This window comes from Bubalus bubalis, chromosome X (assembly GCF_019923935.1).
Source record: "Bubalus bubalis isolate 160015118507 breed Murrah chromosome X, NDDB_SH_1, whole genome shotgun sequence".
Lineage (NCBI taxonomy): Eukaryota > Metazoa > Chordata > Mammalia > Artiodactyla > Bovidae > Bubalus > Bubalus bubalis.
In genome coordinates this window covers 74,355,748-74,382,995 of record NC_059181.1, presented here as the reverse complement: position 1 = coordinate 74,382,995, position 27,248 = coordinate 74,355,748, and the positions used below count along the sequence as shown (strand labels likewise).

At 37.0% G+C, this 27,248-nt stretch overlaps 1 protein-coding gene across 3 annotated transcripts in view; it reads left to right on the top strand.

Annotated features, from left to right (window-relative positions):
• The window catches only part of HDX (highly divergent homeobox), a 220,823-nt gene that overhangs the window by 98,080 nt on the left and 95,495 nt on the right, over positions 1 to 27,248 (top strand). For all 3 annotated transcript variants that reach the window (XM_044936634.2, XM_006076546.4, XM_006076545.4), the window contains one exon: positions 24,234 to 24,380. In XM_044936634.2, the coding sequence (XP_044792569.1) occupies positions 24,234 to 24,380 (147 nt within the window). The remainder of the gene's footprint in view (positions 1 to 24,233; positions 24,381 to 27,248) is intronic.

The following is a 27,248-nucleotide window of genomic DNA, read 5'->3' as shown; positions in this document are numbered from 1 at the left end:
AGTATTTCAAACACACACACACACACACACACACACACACAATATATGTATCTCCTTTGAGCAACAAGGATGGACCTTGTCATACTGAGTGAAGTAAGTCAGAGAGAGAAATAGAAATATCATATGACATCCTTTAAATGCAAAATCTAAACATAAATGATACAAATGAACTTACTTACAAAACAGAAACAAACTCACAGACTTAGAAAATGAATGCAGGGAGCAGGAGTGTGGGGAAGGGAGAGTTAGGTAGTTTGGGATGGACATGTGCACTTTACTATATTTAAAATGAATAACCAATAAGCTCGTACTGTATAGCACCAGGAACTTGGCTCAATGTTATGTGGCAGCCTGGATGAGAGAGGAGTTTGGAAGAAAAGGAATACACCTGTAACTTCAGATACACAGATGACACCACTCTTATGGCAGAAAGTTAAGAGGAACTAAAGAGCCTCTTGATGAAAGTGAAAGAGGAGAGTGAAAAAGTTGGCTTAAAATTCAGCATTCAGCAAACTAGTACAACCACTATGGAGAACAGTGTGGAGATTCCTTAAAAAACTGGAAATAGAACTGCCATATGACCCATCAATCCCACTGCTGGGCATACACACCGAGGATACCAGAATTGAAAGAGACATGTGTACACCAATGTTCATCGCAGCACTGTTTATAACAGCCAGGACATGGAAGCAACCTAGATGTCCATCGGCAGATGAATGGATAAGAAAGCTGTGGTACATATACACAATGGAATATCACTCAACCACTAAAGAGAATACATTTGAATCAGTTCTAATGAGGTGGATGAATCTGGAGCCTATTATACAGAGTGAAGTAAGCCAGAAAGAAGAACACCAATACAGTATACTAACATATATATGGAATTTAGGAAGATGGTAATGATGACCCTATATGCAAGATAGCAAAAGAGACTCAGATGTATAGAACAGTCTTATGGACTCTGTGAGAAAAGGCAAGGGTGGAATGATTTGAGAGAATAGCATTGAAACATGTATATTTTCATATGTGAAACAGATCGCCAGTCCAGGTTTAATGCATGAGACAGGGTGCTCAGTGCTGGTGCACTGGGATGACCCAGAGGGATGGGATGTGGAGGGAGGTGAGAGGAGGGTTCAGGATGGGGAACAGATGTATACCCATGGCTGATTCATGTCAACGTATGGCAAAAACCACTACAATATTATAATGTAATGAGCCTCCAATTAAAATAAGAATTAAAAAAAAAAACTCAGCATTCAAAAAACTAAGATCATGGCATCCAGTCCCATCACTCCATGTTTGCAAATAGATGGAGAACCACTGGAAACAGTGACAAAATTTATTTTCTTGGGCTCCAAAAATCACTACAGATGGTGACTGCAGCCATAAAATTAAAAGACACTTGCTCCATGGAAGAAAAACTATGACCAACCTAGACAGCATATTAAAAAGCAGAGACATTACTTTGCTGACAAAGGTCCATCTAGTGAAAGCTATGGATTTTCCGGTAGTCATGTTATGGATGTGAGAGTTGGACTATAAAGAATGCTGAGTGCCAAAGAATTTATGCTTTTGAACTGTGGTGTTGGAGAAGACTCTTGAAATTTCCATGGACTGCAAGGAGATCAAAGCAGTCAATCTTTAAGGAAACCAGTCCTGAACATTCACTGAAAGGACTGATGCTGAATTTGAAGCTCCAATACTTTGGCCACCTGATGTAAAGAACTGACTCATTGAAAAAGTCCTGATACTGGGAAAGATTGAAGGCAGGAGGAGAATGGGATGACAGAGGATGAGATGGCTGGATGGCATCACCAACTTGATGGACATAAGTTTGAGCAAACTCCAGGAGTTCATGACAGACAGCGAAGCCTGGTGTGCTGCAGTCCATGGAGTCGTAAAGAGTCACACACGACTGAGCGATTGAACTGAACTGAACTGAACTGAATACATGTCTGTATGGCCGAGTCCCTTCTCCATTCACCTGAAACTATCACAATATTGCTAATCGGCTATACTGCAATATAAAATAAAAATTAAAAAAAAAATTAAGATTTCTCTGCTCCAAAAATTCTGCTGCAAAAATCTATACTATTTTCACAGTTTACTACAGATCTGTTAATCAATTACTCATAGGATTTCATCCACCATGGAATGTGAATTCTCCAGTTGGCCTATACAATGCCATGTAATTACCATCAATGCTCTAAATCTAAAAAGGTATAAAATGAAAGCATCTGCTTTTAAAAATAGGTAAATAAAAATATTTTTAAAATTCAGATACATTTTTTGGTCTAAGAAGCTATCTAGATTAATCTATTCTTTTTGATCAAGAGTTAGATGATTAGAAGTTACATGTCAATTAAGATAGACTTTCTTTGTAAAGGGTTAACCAAAAAATAAGAATTAGGAATTTTTTAAAATGAGATTTCCAGTTCAGTTTTTTTCAGAAACACTCTAAAAATCCACAGTGTCTTTTCCTTTTTGTCTTTCCTCTATCCTAAATCAATGTACTATCCTTTATTTTTCTGGTTTAGTATTTGGTGTGTAAGTATTAGTACTGGGCTTTCCTTGTGGCTCAGCTGGTAAAGAATCTGCCTGCAATGCAGGAGACCTGGGTTTGATCTCTGGGTTGAGAAGATTGCCTGGAGAAGGGAAAGGCTACCCACTCCAGTATTCTGGCCTGGAGAATTCCATGGACTGTATAGTCCATGGGGCCACAAAGAGGTGGACACGAGAGAGAATTGTTACTCTCCTAACAATTTTCAAATATACTATATGGTGGTGTTAACCATAGTCATCATGTTGTACATTACTTATAAATGCTTATTTATCTTACATCTGGAAGTTTGTACCTTTTGACCAGACCACCTTCATCCAAGTACCCTTACCATTTTTTAATGTTACATAAAGCATAAAAAACATTCTATTTAACCCTTATTTTTTATAATGGTGCTTGTTAACTTACTCATTTATATTACAATTGCTTGTTGTTTCAAAGCTACTGGAAAGTTTGACCAGAGTCTAAGATTTTCTGTATGCAGGTAGCAAATACTTTATTCTAGTGTGATTGATAAAATGAATTAGTTACTGTGATGTTTCCCAAAATCATACTGGAGTGAATAGTTCCAGACTTTTTAGAATATTTTCTAAGCAAGCATAAATTTTAGCATAAGCACAAATTTAAGTTCAAATATAAAATTATAGTTTTAAAAATTATTTGGGGAAAAATTCACACAAAGATGACTTTGCAAAGTACCAGTGTCTTTAGTATGAAAATTCCATGTGATTTAAAAGAATTCATTTATTTAATTATTAATTTATTAATTTAGAATTAATTTATTTTTTTAATTTGAAAGTAATTACTTTACATTATTGTGATGGGTTTCCCATACATCAACATGAATCAGCCATGTATATCCATGTGATTTTTTGATTGTATATATTCTAAGTCAAAACGTTATAGACCCACTAAAATGGCTAAATCCAAAATGCTAAGATAGCATTTTTTGATGAGGAGAGACAGGAAATTTCATTTATTGGTGATGGGAATATAAAATAGTACAACCACTTTGGAATACATGATCCAGCAGTCACACTCTTGGTCATACTCCTAACTAATTTGAAATTTTATTTCTACCCAAATCTTGCATGAAAATGTTCACATAAGCTTTATTCATAATCATAAAAAACTTGAAGCTACAAAGATGTCCTTCAATAAGCAAATGAATCAACAAATTGTCATACTGAATACAATTGGAATACTATTCAATGGTAATAGGGAATGAGCTATGAAGTCATGAAAAGACATTGATTAATCTTAAACATATATTGCTAAGAGAAACAGCCAGTTTGAAAAGGCTTTACACTGTATAATTCCATTTTCCATTCCTCAGAAGGCTGTATAGATACCCATAATTCCTTCAATGCATTGCACAATATTTTAGCCTTTCAAGTTAAATTGACTGAAGAGTAGTTCTCAATTTCTACATTTACCTGCTTTAATCAGTAACACCTCCACATTATAGATTTTAGTCTTGTTATGAGACAAGTCTTCGTTTGAATACTTTATTGTTAAACATGCTAAAGTTATCTAAAATTTATAACTCTCTAAGCTATTTTCCTATGCAAAAGAATTTTTATATGAAAAATAATTAAGCCGGTTATTTTACTTATAATTTAATTACAGTGGGTTGCAAACGTTTTCACACTTTAAAACCTTCTGGTTACTTGAATAGATCCTCCTTCCTTCTTTTATACTCTGGATAACCATACATGAGTACTTATACATATTTATCTTGGATAATTTTGAAATTGTCCAGCCTGGACTGGGGAATTGCTAGTGATCTACTTTCTCTGCGGTTCTATGAGTCACATGCCTACCCCCAAAAAATTCTGCTCTTAAATCTATGCTAAGTGTTATACAAAGAAAAAATTCTTTCAGTCTCTGCCTTCTAGTAGGTTCTAGTTAAAAGCTAAACAAATTTTTGGAATATGATAAAAAATATTTATACCATAACAAGTGCAGCAAAGCAAAGGTTACTTAACTACAACATTGGAAATAGGAATTAACTTTTTTTCTTTCTTGCTATGTTGGGTCATTGTTGCTGCATGCAGGCTCTCTCTAGCTGCAGCAAGTAAGGGCTAATCTCTAGTTATTGTGCATGGGCCTTTCAGCACAGGTCTCAGCAGTTGCAGCACATGGACTTAGTTGCACTGTGGCATGTGGGATCTTCCTGTATCAGGGATCAAACACATGTCCCCTGCATTGGCAGGAAGATTCTTAACCAGTGGATCACTAGGGAAGTCCAAGAATTAACATTTTAAAATTTTCCTGCAAAAGATTATTTAGCATAGGACAGAGTAAAACTGGATATTATTGCCTTGATGGCATTTATCATTTGTTTTATTCTTTTCAGCTTTTGTTGTTGTTCAGTCAGTCAGCCGTGTCCGACTCGTTGCAACCCCATGGACTGCAGCACACCATGCTTCCCTGTCCTTGACCATCTCCTGAAGCTTGCTCAAACTCATGTCCATTGAGTCAGTGATGTCATCCAACCATCTCGTCCTCTGTCATGCCCTTCTCCAGCCTTCAATCTTTCCAGCATCAGGGGCTTTTCTAATGAGTCAGATATTCACATTAGGTGGCCAAAGTATTGGAGCTTCAGCTTCAGCATCAATCCTTCTAATGAATATTCAGGACTGACTTCCTTTAGGTTTGACAGCTTGATCTCCTTGCAGTCCAAGGGACTCTTGAAAGTCTTCTCCAACACCACAGTTCAAAAGCATCAATTCTTCGGTGCTCAGCCTTCTTTATGGTCCAACTCTCACATCTATATATGACTACCAGAAAAACCATAGCTTTGACTATACGGACTATTTTCAGGAAAATAATGTCTCTGCTTTTTATTTGATGTCTAGATTTGTCACAGTGTTTGTTCCAAGGAGCAAGCGTCTTTTGATTTCATGGCTGCAATCACCATCCGCAGTGATTTTGGAAACCAAGAATATAAAATCTGAAACTGTTTCAATTGTGTCCCCATCTATTTGCTGTGAAATGATGGAACGAGGTACCATGATGTTTGTTTTGAGTTTTAAGCCAGCTTTTTCACTCTCCTGTTTTACTTTCATCAAGAGGCTCTTTAGTTCCTTTTCGTTTTATGCCATAAGGGTGGTTTCATCTTCATAGATGAGGTTATTGATATTTCTCCCAGAAATCTTTGATTCCAGCTTGTGCTTCATGCAGGCCAGGATTTCACATGAGGTATTCTACATATAAGTTAAATAAGCAGGGTGACAATATGCAGCTTTGACGTACTCCTTTCCCAATTTGGAATGAGTCCATTGTTCAATGTCCTGTTCTAAATGTTGTTTCTTGACCTGTTTACAGATATCTCAGGAGGTGTGTAAGATGGTCTGGTATTCCCATCTCTTTAAGAATTTTCCATAGTTTGTTGTGATCCACACAGTCAAAGACTTTAGCATAGTCAATGAAGGAGAAATAGATATTTTCTCTGGAATTCTCTTGCTTTTTCTATGATCCAGTGGATGTTGGCAACTTCATCTCTAATTCCTCTGCCTTTCTTAAATCCAGCTTGAACATATGGAAGTTCTCGGTTCACATAATGTTGAAGCTTGGCTTGGAGAATTTTGAGCATTATTTGATAGCATGTGAAATGAATTCAATTGTGTGGTAGTTTGCACATTCTTTGGCATTGCCTTTTTTGGGGATTGGAATGAAAACTGACCTTTTCCAGTCCTGTAGCCACTGCTGGGTTTTCCATATTTGCTGACATTTAGTGCAACAATATAACAGTGTCATCTTTTAGGATTTGAAATAGTTCAGCTAGAATTCCAACACCTCCACTAGCTTTGTTCTTGTGATGCTTCCTAAGGCCCACTTGACTTCACACTCCAGGATGTCTGGCTCTAGGTGAGTGATCACACTGTCATGGTTATCTGGGTCATGAAGAACTTTTTCTTATAGTTCTTCTGAGTATTGTTGCCACCTCTTCTTAACATCTTCTGCTTCTGTTAGGTCCATACTATTTCTGTCCTTTAGTGAGCCCATCTTTGCATGAAATGTTCCCTTGGTATTTCTAATTTTCTTGAAGAGATCTCTAGTCTTTCCCATTCCATTGTTTTTCTCTATTTGTTTGCATTGTTCACTTAGGAAGGCTTTCTTATATCTCCTTACTTTTTTGGAACTCTGCATTCATATGGGTATACCTTTCCTTTTCTCCTTTGCATTTCGTGTCTCTTCTTTTCTCAACTATTTGTAATGCCTCTTCAGACAGCCATTTTGCCTTTGTGCATTTCTTTTGCTTGTGGATGATTTAGATCACTGCCTCCCATACTATGTCACAAACCTCCATCTGTAGTTTTTCAGGCACTTTGTCTATCAGATCTAATCCCTTGAATATATTTGTTACTTCTACTGTATAATCATAATGGATTTGATTTAGGTCATACCTTGATGGCCTAGTGGTTTTCCCTACTTTCTTCAATTTAAGTCTGAATTTTGCAATAAAGAGTTCATGATGTGAGCCACAGTCAGCTCCAAGTCTTTTATTTATTTATTTATTTTTTGCTGACCCTATAGATCTTCTCCATATTTGACTTCAGAGAATGTAATCAATCTGACTTTGGTATTGACAATCTGGTGATGTCAATGAGTAGAGTTGTCTCTTCTGTTGTTGGAAGAGGGTGTTTGCTATGACTAGTATATTCTCTTCGCAAAACTCTGTTAGCTTTTGGCCCGCTTCATTTTGTACTCCAAGGCCAAACTTGCCTCTTGCTCCAGGTATCTCTTGACTTCCTACTTTTGCATTCTAGCCCCCTATGATGAAAAGCACATGTTTTTTGGCATTAGTTCTAGAAGGTCTTGTATGTATTCATAGAATCATTCAACTTCAGCTTCTTCAGCATTACTAGTTGGGGCATAGACTTGGATTACTGTGATATTGAATGGTTTGCCCTGGAAACCAGTAGAGACCATCTTGTCATTTTTGAGACTGTATCCAAATACTGCATTTCAGACTCTTGTTGATTATGAGGGCTATTCCATTTCTTCTAAGGGATTCTTGCTCACAGTAGTAGATATAACGGTCATTTGATTTAAAATCATCCATTGCAGTCCATTTAGGTTCACTGATTCCTAAAATGTTGTGCTCACTCTTGCCAACTCCTGCTTACCCATGTCCAATTTACCTTGATTCATGGACCTAATATTCCTGGTTCTTATGCAGTACTGTTCTTTACAGCATTGGACTTTACTTTCACCACCAGTCACATCCACAACTGGTTGTTGTTTCTGCTTTGCCTGAGCATCCTCATTCCTTCTGGAGCTATTTTTTTGCTCTTCTTCAGAAGCATATTTGGCACCTACCAACTGGAGGAGTTCATCTTTCAGTGTCATATCTTTTTGCTTTTTCATACTGTTCATAGGGTTCTCAAGGCAAGAATGTTGAAGTGGTTTGCCATTCCATTCTCCAGTGGACCATGTTTTGTCAGAACTCTCCACCATGATCCATCCATCTTGGGTGGCTGTGCACAACAAGGCTCATGGTTTTCAGCTTTATAGAAACAGAAGTGACATATAACATTGCATTTATCCAAGTATAATATGTACATAATTGACAGTATATATAACATAATGATTTGATATATTCATAGCATGAAATTATATCAACAATAAGTTTAGTTAACATAAATCACAACAATTTAGTAGAAAAAATGAAATTTGTCATTGCACTTATCAAAGTCCATAGAACTGTATGCTTTAGAACTAGATGCATGTGTGAATAGACATTGAGATTGTTGTTGCTTCTAGCTACGCCATGTAAAATTAACAAAATACCAACAGTAACAGGTAAATGTAGTCAGCCTTATGGTCTTGATAACTTTCAATATTTTTACTACTTATTCCTAAAGTTAACAGTGAAACTGCATGTGATATACATTAATGTAATATTATAGTAGACTTGGAGCTTCCCAAGTGGCTCAGTGGTAAAGAATCCACCTACCAATTCAGGAGGTGCAAGAAATGCATTTTCAATCTCTGTGTCAGGAAAACCCCCTGGAGTAGGAAATGGCAACCTACTCTAGTATTATTGCCAGGAAAATTCCACGGGCAGAGGGGCCTGGTGGATACAGTCCATAGGGTTGCAAAGAGTCCGACACGACTAAGTGACTGAGCACGCATGAATGCATAGGAGACTTGAAAAGAGTTGTTGTTGCTATTGTTGTTTCAGTTTTACGTACAGAATGCAATAAACTAATGTACATTCTTTTGGAAGCTGTTTTTAGATTTGGATTGTGTGCAGATTTCTCTGTGGTTTGTTATCAGGTATGAAATCATGTTTCAAAATTCATGTGTGATATTATAAAATTACCTAAGAACAGTCTCTTCTCCCTTTGGCTAACTCAATTTCAGTTATCTGTAAACATTCCTGTTAATTCTAAACATTTGTTAGTGTAAATCTCTGTTCCCAAAAGATTTTCTTCCTGTATTGATGATGACATCATTCTACAGATAGAGTAGGAAAGGCCAGAATTGAAAAATAAGCTTTCTATTTTATACATACCACCTTAAAATGCATATAATTGTTCATATTTTCAGAATGGTCACAATTTAGTTATCAAAACTATTTTAAGAATTACTTTTTGCTTTTTTATGATAAGCTTTCTAAGCGATTCAAATGCACTTTGTAATTTGGATTTTTAATGTACATGTTATTTAGCTATCACATTCAAAGTTTCAAGATTCAGAAAGTAAATATTTTTGTTTATTTGCATTTCCTACTAGATTTCAGTGTTTCTAAACATGGATTGAAGCCCATATAAAAGCAAGGTTTTCCAAACACATAGTTACAAAAGTGGATGTTGAGGGTGGGGGAAGAAGACAGGGAGAGAAATAAATTAGGAGTTTAGGATTAACACATATGCACTACTATATATAAAAGAGACAACTAACAAGGATCTACTGTACAGCACAGGGAACTCTACTTGATTCTCTGTAATAACCTAAATATCAGTTTAGTCTCTTAGTCATGTCTGACTCTTTGCAACCCCATGGACTGGCAGCATGCCAGACTTCCCTGTCCATCACCAACTCCTGGAGTTTACTCAAACTCATGTCTATAGAGTTGGTGATGCCATCCAACCATCTCATCCTCTGTCACCCCCTTCTCCTCCTGCCTTCAATCTTTCCCAGGATCAGGATCTTTTCCAGTGAGTCAGTTCTTTGCATCAGGTGGCCAAAGTATTGGAGTTTCAGTATCAGTCCTTCCAATGAATATTCAGGACTGATTTCCTTTAGAATGGACTGGTTGGACCTCCTTGCTGTCCAAGGGACTCTCAAGAGAATTGAATCACTTGGCTGTATGCTTGAAACTAACACACCATTGTAAATGAACTATATTCCAATATAAAATAAAAGTTAAAATAATAAAAATAGATTAATAGCAGTGACTTACTGTATAGCACAGGGAACTATAATTGATATATTATAGTAACTTATAATAGAGAAGGCAATGGCACCCCACTCCAGTACTTTTGCTTGGAAAATCCCATGGACGGAGGAGCCTGGTAGGCTGCAGTCCATGGGATCGCTAGAGTCAGACACGGCTGAGCGACTTCACTTTCACTTTTCACTTTCATGCATTGGAGAAGGAAATGGCAACCCACTCCAGTGTTCTTCCCTGGAAAATCCCAAGGTCGGCAGAGCCTGGTGGGCTGCCATCTCTGGGCTCACACAGAGTCGGACACGACTGAAGCAACTTAGCAGCAGCAGCAGCAGTAGTAACCTATAATGGAAAAGAATCTGAAAAGGAATGCATATATGTATATATAACTGAATTACTTGGCTGTACACCTGAAATTAGCATGCCACTACATATTAACCATACTTCAGTTTTTTAAATGATTATATATAATTTAACATGATATCAGTTGATGTCAACTCCATGTAAAACATAAATAAATAAATTTTAAAAAACAATGTTTTCAATAAAAGGTACACCAGTCAAATGAACTTGGATTTTTAATCTATTGTGCTACTCTTCAAAATAGCTCTGTTCTTCATTCCTTCACACTTGAGTAGGTTAGGGGCATCCTGGCAGGTAAGGCATGGTTTTCCCCTAAACTGGTTCTTATTCTTTAGAAAATGTTAATGGATTTGTTTGGTTTGGTGTTAATCTGTTTCAAAACGTCAGCCTTTATGAATAAGTTATTTTAGTATGGCATACTTTAATGCAAGGGAAGTAGCTCTAAGTTTTTTCAACTTAATGATATTAACTATATTAATGCCGTCATTTAAGGGAATAAGTATTTTAAATACAGTTATAAAAATAATTATGAACTTTTTTTTTTTTAACCTGAGGATTTTAGGATAGTAGTATGAGTGACAGGATAATTTCCTGATCTATAGATATTTTATTAAATTAAGCTGTCTTATTTCTCACATGATGCAAATCAAATGTCTAATTTTATGATTGTATTTGTTTTATACTCATTGCAAAATCTTTCCCATTCTCAGGTAAGAACACTGACTTAAAAGTCCTACCTTCTGATAAACCTTTTGGAGCCTAGTTACATTTTACAACAATTATTCTCATTTTTAGGTCTATATTATACATTAGTTCAGTAAGATAAGGATTTTTTAAATAGAGAATGCAATGTTAAGAGAATATATACTCTTTTGTTTTAAGCCACTCAGTTTGTGGTGCTTTGTTACAGAAGCCAAGGAAACAAATAAAGAGGTTTATTTTTTTTAAATTTTATTTTATTTTTAAACTTTACATAATTGTATTAGTTTTGCCAAATATCAAAATGAATCCGCCACAGGTATACATGTGTTCCCCATCCTGAACCCTCCTCCCTCCTCCCTCCCCATACCATCCCTCTGGGTCTTCCCAGTGCACCAGCCCCAAGCATCCAGTATCGTGCATCGAAAAAGAGGTTTTAAATCAAGGATCAACAATTTAACTGATAACCAATAGACTATTCTGCAAGAGGGAGTGATGAGATACAAACATTGCTTTAAGTAGCTGGTTTCTGCTGTGGTAAAGGCAGAGTAGAGATGCTGCTAGAGATGAAGTCATGGCAGGATCAGTTAAAAACAAGAGAGAAATAGATGAAGTCATGGCAGGATCAGTTAAAAAACAAGAGAGAAATAGAAAGAATGTAAGAACAAAAAAGAATCTATACAATGCATTGAAATTAAAGAAAAGAAGAATTGAAATCACAGAAGTCTGCTTTATATTAGAGAATCCTCAACCACACATGGGCTTCCCTGGTGTCACAGAGGTTAAAGCATCTGCCTGCAATGAAAGAGACCTGGGTTCTATTCCTGGGTCGAGAAGATCCCCTAGAGAAGGAAATTGCAACCCATTCCAGTATTCTTACCTGGAAAATTCCATGGATGGAGGAGCCTGGTAGGCTACATTCCATGGAATTGCAAAGAGTCACACACGACTGAGCATCTTCACTTTTTCTCAACCACACATGAGTTTTAGTGACAACAAATGTAAACTTATAAACAGTATAGCTGTATACTTATGTATCACCCAGTAGGCAGCCAATATTGTTGACTGACAAAATTTCCCATCTAGTGGAAGGTTTACCACGACTTTTTCTTCTCACTTAAAGTTATACAAAATTACTTTCATTAGGTATGTCTTAATTTGCATATTAAGTATGGATGTGCATAACTTGGTATCTATATTTGATGCCAGGAATGTACTTAACATGGAAAAATAAATAGCACTTTCTCTTATTGGATTAAAATTATGAAAAATACATAAAGAAAAATTATGTAAGTTTTTCTCACTGTTGAACTACCTGATTTGCTACTATGCTTACCCACTTTGTGTCTAATGCTGTGATCCTGTATTTTACTTGCTATTTTATTGGATCTGAACATTCTGAGATGTCTACAAGCTTATTCTATTGTATCAATGAGGGTAGCATGGAAATGTCAGGTCGGTTTATTTCTCTTCCTCAGTTCTTGTCTCATTGCAACAAAAATTTGGAGCAATGGACCCAAAGTTTTAGGACAACAGACAAGTTACAGCTCAGTTCAGCTCAAGCAGACAGGTCTTTTATTAGTCTGACACTCCCAAAGGAGTCTTCCTCATCCTTCCTGTCAAGTCCTCCTTGGCTTCCTGCTTTTATATTTTCAGTTTCCTCCTTTTGGTTACACCTGGTTCAAAGTAAGGCTTGTACCCACCACCAGTCAATGAAAGTGAATACAAATGGGCATATGCTCAAGGCTGATTGACAATTATAAGTTGTATAACAGCAGTCTGCATTGTTTATGCTTTTCCAGATGTCTTCCCATAATTCCATTTGTTATAATTAGGTGTAGAATAGTCACCAGCCCTTAATGGGCTCCTGGCTGTCTAAGGTTACTTGGATAAACCCCTGTGGTCATTTTGTAACAATTGTGTGCCTAAGGCACATGTGCAGGAGTTGAAAAGTCTTTGTAGTTATGTTGTAGCATATCTGTGAGCTCTGCTGAGTGTATCTGGGATGGAGTTTAGAGATCGGCTTGCATCTTTTGAGCCAGGCCTAGATTATGTCTAACTTGTCTAAATTTATACCTAATAGAAATATATACATTATCATATGTAAAATAGATAGCCAGTGGGAATTTGATATATGATTCAGGGAGCTCAAATTGGTACTGTGTGACAATCTAGAGGGAAGGGATGCAGTGGGAAGTGGAAGGGAGGTTAACAGGGAGGGGGCCTTTGGCTGATTCATGCTGATGTATGGGAGAAATCAACACAACACTGTAAAGCAATTATCCTCCAATTAAAACTAAATTTAAAAAATAAGAGAATCCTCTCAAATTACATTCAGTTCATTTCAGTCACCCAGTCATGTCCGACACTTTGTGACCCCATGGACTGCAGCATTCCAGGCCTCCCTGTCTATCATCAACTACAGGAGTTTACCCAAACTCATGTCCATTGAGTTGGTGATGCCATCCAATCATCTCATCCCCTGTCGCGCCCTTCTCCTCCCACCTTAAATCTTTCCCAGCATCAGGGTCTCTTCAGATGAGTCACTTCTTCGCATCAGGTGGCCAAAATATTGGAGTTTCAGCTTCAGCATCAGTCCTTCCAATGAACACCCAGGACTGATCTCCTTTAGGATGGACTGGTTGGACCTCCTTGCAGTCCAAGGGACTCTCAAGAGTATTCTCCAACACCACAGTTCAAAAGCATCAATTCTTCAGCGTTCAGCTTTCTTCACAGTCCAACTCTCACATCCACACATGCCCACTGGAAAAACAATAACCTGGACTAGATGGACATTTGTTGGAAAAGTAATGTCTCTGCTTTTGAATATGCTATCTAGGTTGGTCATAACTTTTCTTCCAAGGAGTAAGCATCTTTTAATTCCATGGCTACAGTCACCATCTGCAGTCATTTTGGAGCCCAAAAATAATAAAACCTGCCACTGTTTCCCCATCTATCTGCCATGAAGTAATGGGACCAGATGCCATGATCTTAGTTTTCTAAATGTTGAATTTGAAGCCAACTTTTTCGCTCTCCTCTTTCACTTTTATCAAGAGGCTCTTTAGTTCTTCTTCGCTTTCTGCCATAAGGGTGGTGTCATCTGCATACCTGAGGTTATTGATATTTCTCCCAGCAATCTTGAATCTAGCTTGTGTTTCATCCAGCCCAGCATTTCTCATGATGTACTCTGCATATAAGTTAAATAAGCAGGGTGACAATATACAGCCTTGAAATACTCCTTTCCCAATTTGGAACCAGTCTATTGTTCCATGTCCAGTTCTAACTGCTGCTTCTTGATCTGCATACAGATTTCTCAAGAGGCAGGTCAGGTGGTCTGGTATTCCCATCTCTTTCAGAACTTTCCAGTTTGTGGTGATACACACAGTCAAAGGCTTCGGCATAGTCAATAAAGCAGAAATAGATGTTTTTTCAGGAAATCTCTTGCTTTTTCGATGATCCAACGGATGCTTGAAATTTGATCTCTGGTTCTTCTGCCTTTTCTAAAACCAGCTTGAACATCTGGAAGTTCATGGTTCACATATTGTTGAAGCCTGGCTTGGAGAATTTTGAGCATTACTTTACTAGTGTGTGAGATGAGTGCAATTGTGTGGTAGTTTGAACATTCTTTGGCATTGCCTTTCTTTGGAATTGGAATGAAAACTGACCTTTTCCAGTCCTGTGGCCACTGCTGAGTTTTCCAAACTTGCTGGCATAGTGAGTGTAGCACTTTAACAGCAGCATCTTTTAAGATTTGGAATAGCTCAACTCGAATTCCATCACCTCCACTAGCTTTGTTCGTAGTGATGCTTCCTAAGGTCCACTTGACTTCACATTCCAGGATGTCTGGCTCTAGGCAAGTGATCACACCATCGTGATTATCTGGGTCATGAAGATCTTTTTTTGTATAGTTCTTCTGTGTATTCTTGCCACCTCTTATTAATATCTTTTGCTTCTGTTAGGTCCATACCATTTCTGTCCTTTATTGAGCCCATCTTTGCATGAAATCTTCCCTTGGTACTCTAATTTTCTTGAAGAGATCCTTAGTCTTTTCCATTTTTTGTTTTCCTCTATTTCTTTGCATTGATCACTGAGGAAGGCTTTTTTCTCTCTCCTTGCTATTCTTTGGAACTCTGCATTCAAATGGATATATCTTTCATTTTCTCCTTTGCTTTTTGCTTCTCTTCTTTGCACAACTATTTGTAAGGCCTCTTCAGACAGCCATTTTGCTTTTTTGCATTTCTTTTTTTGGGGATGGTCTTGATCACTGTCTCCTGTACAATGTCATGAACCCCCATCCATAGTTCATCAGACACTCTGTCTATCAGATCTAGTCCCTTGGAGTATAGTTGATTTCCAACGTGTTAGTTTCAGGTGTACAACAAAGTGAATTAGTTTGTGTGTGTGTGTGTGTGTGTGTATATATATATATATATATATATATATATATATATATATATACAGTCATTCATTTTTAGATTTTACCTCATATAGGCCTTTACAGAGTAGTGAGTCAAATTTCCTGTGCTATACACTAGGTATTTATTTGTTATCTATTTCATATATAGTTGTGTTTTGTTTAATCACTAAGTTGTGTCCAACCTTTTGCAAACCCATGGAGTTGCCAGGCTCCTCTGATCATGGTATTCTCCAAGCAAGAATACTGGAAGGGGTTGCCATTTTCTTCTCCAGTGGTTCTTCGTGACACAGGGATCAAACCTGCATCTCCTGCATTGGCAGGCTGATTCTTTACCACTGAAGCCCATAGTAGTGTGTATATGACAATCTCAATCTTCCATTTTATCCCTCCCCTTCCTTACCCCTAGATAACCATAAGTTTGTTTTCTACATCTGCAACTATATTTCTGTTTTATAGATATGTTCATTTGTACTCTTTGATGTGGACTTCCTACTTTGATTTATTTTTAACTAACTTTTCCCTAATTTTATTAATTGCTAAATTAATATTGGAAAAATATAGCCAATTATAAGAACTATGGGGCTTCCCTGGTGACTCAGATGGTAAAGAATATGCCTGCAATGCAGGAGACATGGGTTCAATCCCTGGATCAACAAGATCCCCTGTAGAAGGAAATGGCGACCCACTCCAGTATTCTTGCCTGGAGAATCCCATGAACAGAGGAGTTTTGTCCATAGGGTCACATAGAGTCACCTTAGATGACTGATGTGACTTCACACAGTGTATTACTAATGATAGGAAACATATTCCATATGATTAAAAATACCCTTATTTACAAAAAAAAAAGATATCTAACATATGTTTAGCACAGTTCTTGTCACTAAGAGTATACAAATTTAAAAAATAATAAGTAAAAAATGCATCATACTTTAGATAAGCATTTTTCAGAAAAATAAATTCATAAGGCCGTTAAGCATACAAAAACCCTTGGTCTTATTTAAAGAAATACAAATCAAAACAGCAAGATACAATCTTTCACTAAACTAGCAATAATTATAAAGTTGGATAATCCCTAGCATTGATAAAGATACAGGAAAATAGGGACTGTCATATATTTCAGCCCTTATCCAAGGGCAATTTGTCTATATTTACAAAATATTTTAAATGCACATACTCTTTGGGCAACCAATTCCATTTTGTCCTGTAAAATCTAAAATTAAGTTACCACATTATTTGTGTATTGACAACTGGGAAAAGCCAAGAGGGTCTTGAATTATGGCCCAACCCCAAGTTCTCCTTCCCATCCTGTTTCTGCAGATGAAATACCATATTCAAACAACTCTCCTTAGCACAGGGACAAGACACAGTGTCTATTTATCCCTGGATGGCAAGCTTCAGTTCCCTGCTAGCCGACAAAATGATTCAAACAAGTCGATCATATACTCTTATGGGAAAGAGAGGTTTCACCACGCTTCAGGGTTACACCACTGCCCTTGCTTGTTCATTCTGTTTTCAGTATTCTCATATGTTCCTGTATGGCGTACAGTGTTCTCCTCTTACAGGCTGTGAGTATATGTGACTCACATATACATGGTGGTTTCATCTGTCTGGTGTTGGGAATCCTTTCCTTGTCAACTTGAAGAACTGGAAACACATAGCTTGGAATTTCCCGTTATACATAACTGCAAATATTAAGCAAGATATGTACCAGAATGTCCATTTCAGCATTGATTTTAATAACAATAACCTGAAAATCACCTAATGTCTATCCTTAGATAGCTAAATTAGATAACATAATTCACTTCAGTTCTGTTCAGTCACTCAGCTTCAGGCATCAATGAATATTCAGGTTTCAATGAATATTCAGGACTGATTTCCTTTACGATTGACTGGTCTGATCTCCCTGCAGTCCGAGGACTCTCAAGAGTCTTCTCCAACAGCACAGTTCAAAAGCATCACTTCTTTGGTGCTCAGCTTTCTTTATAGTCCAACTCTCACCTCCATACATGATGACTGGAAAAACCATAACTTTGACTAGATGGACCTTTGTTGGCAAAGTAATGTCTCTGCTTTTTAATATGCTGTCTAGTTTGGTCATAGCTTTTTTTCCAAAGAACAAACGTCTTTCAATTTCATGGCTGCAATCACCATCTGCAGTGATTTTGGAGTCCAAGAAAATAAAATCTGTCACTGTTTCCATTGTTTCTCCATCTATTTGCCATGAAATGATGGGACCAGATGCCATGATGTTAGTTTTTGAATGCTGAGTTTTAAGCCATCATTTTCACTCTCCTCTTTCAACTTTCAGCAGGAGGCTCTTTAGTTCCTCTTTGCTTTCCGCCATAAGGGTGGTATCATCTGCCTATCTGAGGTCATTGATATTTCTCTTGGCAATCTTGATTCCAGCTTGTGCTTCATCCAGCCCAGCGTTTCATATGATGTACTCTGCACATAAGTTAAATATGAAGGGTGACAATATAGAGCCTTGATGTACTCCTTTCCCAATTTGGAACCAGTCTGTTGTTCCAAGTCTGGTTCTAACTGCTGTTTCTTGACCTGCATGCAGATTTCTCAGGAGACAGGAAAGGTGGTCTGGTATTCCTATCTCTTTAGGAATTTTCGACAGTTTGCTGTGATCCACACAGTCAAAGGCTTTGGCACCATCAGTGAAGCAAAAGTAGATGTTTTTCTGAAACTGTCTTGCTTTTTCTATGACCCAACCGATGTTGGCAATTTGATCTTGGTTCTTCTGCGTTTTCTAAATCCAACTTGAGCATCCAGAAGTTGACGGTTCATGTACTGTTGAAGCCTGGCTTGGAGAATTTTGACTATTATTTTGCTAGCATGTGAGATGAGTATAATTGTGCTGTAGTTTGAATGTAGTTGAATGAATCACTCTGTGACATTGCTTTCTTAGGGTTGAAATGAAAAGTGACCTTTGCCAGTCCTGTTGCCTCGTCTGAGTTTTCCAAGTTTGCTGGCATATTGAGTGCAGCACTTTAACAGCATCATCTTTTAAGATATAAAGTAGCCCATATAACATAATTAGATAATATTAAATAACAATTGCATAAGTAAATTGTATAGTGTCCATGTGATGGAATACAGTGTAACAGTTAAAATGATTGAAGTGTATCGATGGTATCCTGATGATATACACATGATATAATGATGATATGGAAAGATCTTCTAAATATAATAAGTGAAAGAAGTTAAGTTTATAGTATCATTGGTTTGTTTTTTCTAAGTGTATATACATTTTTACCCTGGAAACTTACTCAGGAAGCTACTGACAGTGTCAGGATTGGAGTTTGTACGTAAGAAAGGAAGAGAGATTGTAGCCCATTTTATATCCTTCTGTTTGAATTTGTTAAACAAGTACATAATTACTTTCATTTTTACAATGAGAATAAAAGCAAAAATGCATGATACCTCCTATTAAGTAGCCCATTATCTAGCATTATCTAGAGGGAAAATGAATAAGCTTTCACAAAGCTAGTTTGAAATCTCAGCAGCATACATTACTCTTTGGACTGCTGGTTGGGATATGACAGAATAATGCACATCATATGGAAAACTGAGGGAGTAAGGAACTGTTAGTTGAGTTTAACATTTGTAATAGTTCTTGTTTCAAAAGGATTGCTTCTGAGTACAAATATATAATTCATTTCTACATTTAACTCTAATAAGACACATACTTAAAACAAGAAACTATGCTCCCCAATATCAGAGTTTTGTCACTCAGTTTTATTTAAAAAGAAAAATCAAAGAAGTAAATTCCTTGAAATGTTCTTAAAATTGGTGAAGAAGTCAGAAGATTTTTTTTTTCTATTGTTTTACAATATAATCCAAGTGAAATCAAAATAATTACCTGGTCACATAGGCCAAACCTCAGCTTTAACCTAGGTTTCCAGGGTTACTGGAATGTTACTCCTCACAAAAATCAACAAGATAATTGACTAATATGTCTCCATCACTTAAATCAGCAGTTTAAGCTGAGGGATGTCTTGTAAAGTGAAAGTGGCTTAAGTCCAATAGAGAGACAAAGAGACTTCCCTGGTGGCTCAGACAATAAAGAATACACCTGCAATTCAGAAGACCCAGGGTCAATCCCTGAGTCAGGAAGATTCCCTGGATAAGAGAATGGCAACATACTCCAGGGCCTCAGAGTCGGATGTGACTGAGTGACTGAGCATGGCTCACAACTCTTCAGAGAGACAAAACTGATTTCATCTTCAGGTTTCCTCAGGGAAGTATTCACCTTAAGTATACACATTTTTTTCTTCTTTAAATGAGTATTCAGTTTTAATGCTAGTTGATTTTTATTACCTTACTTATTATCTTAGTTAGAATATGCTCTTAGGAGCTTTAAAAATAATTTCCCTTTCCCCCATAAGCTTCTACTTAACGGGCGTTGTCATAATAGGTCACCTTCAGTATTGCTGATGCTAAGATCCTAGCACATTTCTAACAAATCAAATCAAGTTTTATTTAGTTCAATTTAAGGGATGAATCGGCTTTGGATGTCCCCTAAATGAATTACAACTTAACTTGCTGAGTGTATTCACTGTTCTGTTGATTATTCTTTCCATTTCGACAATAATGTAAGCTAGCTTGCAGTGGAGAATTTGGTACAATGGAAAAATATGGGAATATTTATGCTGGCTGTTATGATGAATTATTTGAATCTACCTAGAACAATGCTCCCATTAATTTTGCTCTCTGGTTTTGAAATTTTCAACCCCACAACTATTGTACAAACAATAAAGGAGTTGTTCAGTTGCTTAATTTCATCTGACTCTTTGTGACCTACACAGAAGGCAGCACACCAGGCTTCCCTGTCCTTTACTTTTTCCCTGAGTTTTCTCAAATTCATGTCTATTGTGTCGATGATGCCACCCAACCATCTCATTTTCTGTCGTCCCCTTCTCCTCCTGCCCTCAATCTTTCCCAGCATCAGAGTCTTTTCCAGTGAGTCAGCACTTTGCATCAGGTGGTGAAAGTATTGGGGCTTTAGCCTCAGCATCAGTCCTTCCAATGAATATTCAGGACTGATTTCCTTTAAGACTGGATTGACTGGTTGGATCTCCTTGCAGTCCAAGGGACTCTCAAGAGTCTTCTCCAGTACCACAGTTCAAAAGTATGAATTCTTCAGTACTCATCCTTCTTTATTGTCTAACCCTCACATGACTATATGGACCTTTGTCGGCAAAGTGATGTCTTTGCTTTTTAATATGCTATCTAGGTTGGTCATAGCTATTCTTCCAAGGAGAAAGTGTCTGTTAATTTCATGGCTTCAGTCACCATATTCAGTGATTTGAGAACCCAAGAAAATAAAATCTGTCACTGTTTCCATTGTTTCCCCATTTATTGCCATGAAATGGTGGGACCAGATGCCCTGATCTGAGTTTTTTTGAATGTTGAGTTTTAAGCCAGCTTATTCACTCTCTTTTTTTCACCTTCATCAAGAGGCTCCTTAGTTACTTTTCACTTTCATGCATTGGAGAAGTAAATGGCAACCCACTCCAGTGTTCTTGCCTGGGGAATCCCAAGGACGGGGGAGCCTGGTGGGCTTCCATCTCTGGGGTTGCACAGAGTCGGACACGACTGAAGTGACTTAGCAGCAGCAGCATTCCTCTCTTTTTTTCACCTTCATCAAGAGGCTCCTTAGTTACTCTTCATTTTCTATCATTAGGGTGCTGTCATCTTATATCTGAGGTTATTGATATATCTCTCAGCAATCTTGATTCCAGCTTGTGCTTCATCCAGCCCAGCATTTCACATGATGTACTCTGCATAGAAGTTAAGTAAGCAGTGTGACAATGTACAGCCTTGATGTACTCCTTTCCCAATTTGGAACCAGTCTGTTGTTCCAGGTCCAGTTGTAACTTTTGCTTCTTGACCTGCATAAAGCTTTCTCAGGAGGCAGGTAAGGTGGTCTGGTATTCCCATCTCTTTCAGAACTTTCCACAGTTTATTGTGATCCACAGAGTGAAAGGCTTTGGCATAGTCAATGAAACAGATGTTTTCTGTAATTCCCTTGAAACTTACCCTCCCATTTTCTATGAACCAATGGATGTTGGCAATTTGATCTCTGAGTCTTGTTTTTTGTGCCCTCCAAGAGTCTCTATTTCCCCCAGTCCTGTGGAACTTCTGTAATCAAATCCCGCTCACCTCCAAAGTCAGATTCCCTGAGGATTCTCAGTCGATTTGCCAGATCCCATGGTTGAGAAGTCTGTTGTGGAGCCTAAAACTTTTGCAACAGTGCAAGAACTTCTTTTGTATTATTGTTCTCCAGTTTGTGGATCACCCACCCAGAGGCTCTGTTGTGGGGTTAATGGTGACCTCCTTCAAGAGAACTTATACCTCATACTATGGCTCCCAGGACTGCTGTTACCAGTGCCCCTGTCCCTGCAGCAGGCCACTGCTGACCCATGCCTCCATAGGAGGACTTCAAACACTCACAGACAGATCTGATTCTCTCTTGTGGGGGGTCACTGCTCCTTTCCCTGGGTCCTAGTGCCCACAGGGTTTTGTTTATGCCCTCCAAGAGTCTCTGGCAGGTATGAAGTTTGATTTTAAACATGACTGTGCCCCTCCAAGAGTGTTGTGGCTGCTTCTCCTTTGTCCTTGGATGTGGGGTATTTTTTTTTTTTTTTTGGTGGGTCCCAACAGCTTCCTGTCAATGGTTGTTCAGCAGCTAGTTGTGATTTTGGTGTTCTTGCAGGAGAAGATGAGCACCGTCCTACTCTGCCATCTTGCCAAACTCTGATATAGGAAAGGCACATAAAATTTTTATGTTATAAATAACTTGATCATTATTTTACTTGATTTTAAAAAAAAACTTGGATGACATACTTTGATTCTTTTATTGTAAACATGTAATTTAGTACTAGTACTTGTAATAGATGTTACTAATCAGGGTTTGTTTGTTTGTTTTTAACTATAGCGGGGAGAAGAGATCTAGCCGATATTGAAATTCATTAACACACAAAGAAAAGCTGTATTATATGTCTTACTGAGAGACATATGTTAACCATACAGTTTAACTTCATTTTCTTGATAGTAAACTGAGAATTCATATATTGCTTTTTCATCCTGATAGCTAAATTTTGTTTTCAAAAATTGTAGCTTTAAAACAAATTTGCACCTGTTGTTTATTATTATATCAGTATTAGCTATGATAATGGGTTTCCCTGGTGGCTTAGACGGTAAAGCGTGCCCGGAATGTGGGAGACCTGGGTTCAATCCCTGGGTGGGAAAGATACCCTGGAGAAGGAAATGGCAACCCACTGCAGTACTTTTGCCTGGAAAATCCCATGGACAGAGAGTCCATGCAGTTGCAGACAGTTGGACACGACTAAGCAACTTCACTTTCATTAGCTATGATAACTCTTTTTAAGTATGGTTTACATGTTTTATATACTACCTTTCATTGTTACCTGAAATGAATTTAGAAGAGAGTTCCATTTTATGTATTTATTTTTTTTTTTATTTTTTAACATTACAATATTGTATTGGTTTTGCCATATATCAACATGAATCCGCCACAGGTATACACGTGTTCCCCATCCTGAACCCTCCTCCCTCCTCCTTCCCCGTACCATCCCTCTGGGTCGTCCCAGTGTACAGCCTCATTTTAAATTTCAGTTAAGGAAGAAACGTTCAAAACTATTTATGTCTAGGAAGGCTTTGAAGTCTAACCTCTGTGCGGGACCAGATCATTTATTCTTAGGCAGAAGGCAGCAACAGAACCTTATACCTCATGCCATGATTTGCCACTTTAATTCTCTACTCCTTCACTCTCACAGGCTTTCTCCGACTTTCTCATCACTCTCACTCTTTCATCACAAACATACATATACTCATACAAGATTTTACAGGATATATATTTTTAATTAAAGTTAATTTATAGATTTTTTAACCACCCCTTGAAATAATTGGAGACATCATAGGGATAAAACTACTAGAAAAAATCAGATATATATGTCTATTTCTAACTACCATGATATCTCTGTGCTCTGTTGAAAGAAAGTCCTTTGTCCTTTCTTTTCATGTCTTCTTATTCACAAATAAAAGTCATTATTCTATCATGCTTCTAACTTATTTCTTGGGGATGCCCCTAGGATTCATTGAATTAAAACAATATATAAAGTCCATAGTTACTTGGTTTTTAAAAAGCTAAGAATTAAAAAGACAGGCTTATTCTGAAACTTTCTGAAGACATAAATGTGATTGTTCTTTTTTTTATGATATTAAAAGAACATTATCTTCTTGCATTTTTCTTATTTAATATTTTAATTAATTATAACTAATTGGAGCTTATCTATAGTAAATCTAGATCAATTTATCAGAAGACAACACTGTGACATGTGATTTTTAATATATGCAGTGTGAGTATGAATATATGCATTATAGAGAAAAGTTTGAGAGAATATAATTATAATTAACAAATGTAATTTCCAGGATGGTTAGTGATTTAAATTATCTTCTTTTAAAAATGCATTTGTATCTTCTACAATTACCTGTATTATTTGTGTGATTACAACCATTTAAAATCAGCATTGCTTAATTTCTATCAGTTAACTTTTTTTACCTATTTTATTCTAGCACATGTTCATCGCATAGAAATAAATACCATGAAAATGTCCACTTCAGAATGGGGAAACACAGAATAAGAATTATGAAATCAATTTATGCATTGAAAGTAACCTAGCACATCTTGCTCTGATGATGCCCTTTAATATTTGATTATTGATTATTCTAATTTTTAAAAATGTTCTTTACAGCTACAAGATCGCACTCAGTTCAGTGACCAAGACTTAGCCACTCTTAAGAAGTACTGGGACAATGGCATGACCAGCCTTGGCTCTGTTTGTCGAGAAAAAATTGAAGCAGTTGCAACTGAATTAAGTGTTGACTGTGAAATAGTTCGGGTAAGGGATTTTCAATAATTTTCATGTTGTAGTTGATGAGTGTCATAAATGAAAGCCTTAAAAATTTCATCATTTGTGTTTCTCTAATAATTTGTAATGTTGAACATCTTTTCATGTGCTTTTTTGGCTACATGTATGTCTTCATTGGAGAAATAGCTACATAGAACATCTGTCCATTTTTTGATTGGGTCTTTTTTTTTTTTTGGATATTGAGATGCGTGAGAGGTTTGTACATTTTGGAGATGAATCCTTTGTCAGGTGCTTTGTTTGAAAATATTTTCTCCCATTCTGAGGATTGTCTTTTCATGTTGTTTATAGTTTCCTTTGCTGTGCAAAAACATTTAAGTTTAATTAGGTGCCATTTGTTTATTTTGGTTTTTATTTTCATTACTCTAGGAGGTAGACTGAAAAAGAGCTTGCTGTGATTTATGTCAGGATGTTCTGCTTATGTTTTCTTCCAAGAGTTTTAGAGTATCCATCCTTAAATTTAGGTCTTTAATCCATTGAATTTATTTTTTTGTGTGGTTTCTGACTCTTTGCAACCCCATACAGTCCATGGAATTCTCCAGGCCTTTCCCTTCTACAGGAGATCTTCCCAATCCAGGGATCAAACCTAGGTCTCCCACATAGCAGGCAGATTCTTTACCAGCTGAGTCACCAGGGAAGCCCATATGGTATTATTTCCGTTCAGTTCAGTTCTGTTGCTTGGTCGTGTCCGACTCTTTGCATCCCCATGGACTGCAGCACGTCAGGCCTCCCTGTCCATCACCAACTCTTGGAGTTTCCTCAAACTCATGTCCATTGAGTTGGTGATGCCATCCAACCATCTTATCCTCTGTCATCCACTTCTCTTCCCGCCTTCAATCTTTCCCAGCATGAGGGTCTTTTCCAGTGAGTCAGTTCTTCGCATCAGGTGGCCAAAGTATTGGAGGTTCAGCTTTAGCATCAGACTTTCCAATGAATATTCAGGATTGATTTCCTTTAGGATGGTTTGATCTCCTTGCAGTCCAAGGGACTCTTAAGAGTCTTCTCCAACACCGCAGTTCAAAAACATCAATTCTTTGGTGCTCAGCTTTCTTTATAGTCCAAGTCTTACATCAGTGTTCTAATTTCATTCCTTGACATGCAGCTGCCCAGTTTTCCCAGCACCACTTATTGAAAAGACTATGTTTCCTCCACTGTATATTCTTGCCTCCTTTCTCATAGATTAGGTGACCATAGGTGTGTGGGTTTATCTCTGGACTTTCTATCCTGTTCCATTGATTTTGTACTATTTTGTACTGTTTTTGTACTATTACCATACTGATTTGATTATTGTAGCTTTGTAGTGTAGTTTGAAGCCAGGCAGCCTGATTCTTTCAGCTCCGTTTTTCTTTTTCAAGATTACTTTGGCTATTTGGGTTCTTTTGTGTTTCTATACAAATTCTAAAATGTTTTGTTCTAGTTCTTTGAAAAATGCCTCACACCAATTACAATGGCCATCATCAAAAAATCTACATACAAAAGCTGCAAAGGTTATGGTTCCCAATCCAGGGATCCTACACTGTTGGTGGGAATGCAAATTAGTACCACCATTATGGAGAAGAGTATGGAAGTTCCTTAAAAACTAAATATAGAACTACCATATGACCCAGAGACCCTGCTCCTGGACGTATATGTGAGGAGGACTATAATTCAAAAAGATACATGCACTGCAATGTTCTTTGAATCACTGTTTACAATAACCAAGACATGGAAGCAACCTAAAGTGTCCATTGGCAGAGAAATGGATAAAGAAGATGTAGTACATACATACAACGAAATATCATTCAGTCATAAAAAGAGAATGAAATAATGTTATTTGCAGCAACATGGATGGACCTAGAGATTATCATACCAAAGATAAATATTATATGATATTACTTATATGTGGAATCTAATAAAAATAATACAAATGAACTTATATACAAAATAGAAACAGACTCACAGATTTTGAAATCAAACTTATGGTTGCCAAGGGAAAATGGAGAGGAAGTTATAAATTAGGAAATTGGAATTAACATATACACACTGCTATATATAAAATAGATAACTAACAAGGACCTACTGTATAGCACAGGGAACCTTACTCAATATTCTATAATAACCTATATGGGAAAAGAATCTGAAAAAGAATTGATATACATAAAATTTATTCAATTTACTGTACATTTTAAACTATCAGAACATTATAAATCAACTATACTCCAATAAAAATTAATTGCAAATTGTATGAGGTGCTTTAAACAATGCTACCAATAAAGTGAAAAAACCACAGAATGGGAGGAAATATGTGTAGATCATATATCTGATAAGGAATCATATCCAAAATATGTAAAGAACTCTTACATCTCAATAATAAAAAGGCAAATAATGCAATTAAAATGGGCAATGGATTAGAACAGACATTTATCCAAAGATTTACAAATGACCAATAAATACATAAAAACATGCTCAACATCAGTTGTCATTATGGAAATCAAAACCACAATGAGATAGATACCTCTTAACACCCACTATGATGGCTATAATAATAATAAAAAAAAAAAACAAATAATAACAAGTATATACCAGGATGTGGAGAAATTTGAACCATTATACACCTCTGGTGAAAATGTAAAATGTCTTAGCCACTTTGGAAAATGGTCCTCAAAACTGTTTACACAGAGATATATGACAGAAATTCCATTCTTAGGTAATACTCAGAAGAAATGAAAACTATGTCCACTCAAAAACTTTTACATGGAGATGCAGAATCTCTGGCTATGGAAGGCCAACTATGGGACTTGACTATCCATGGATTTTCATATCCCTGATGGTCCTGGAACCAATCCCCCTATGGTTACTGTC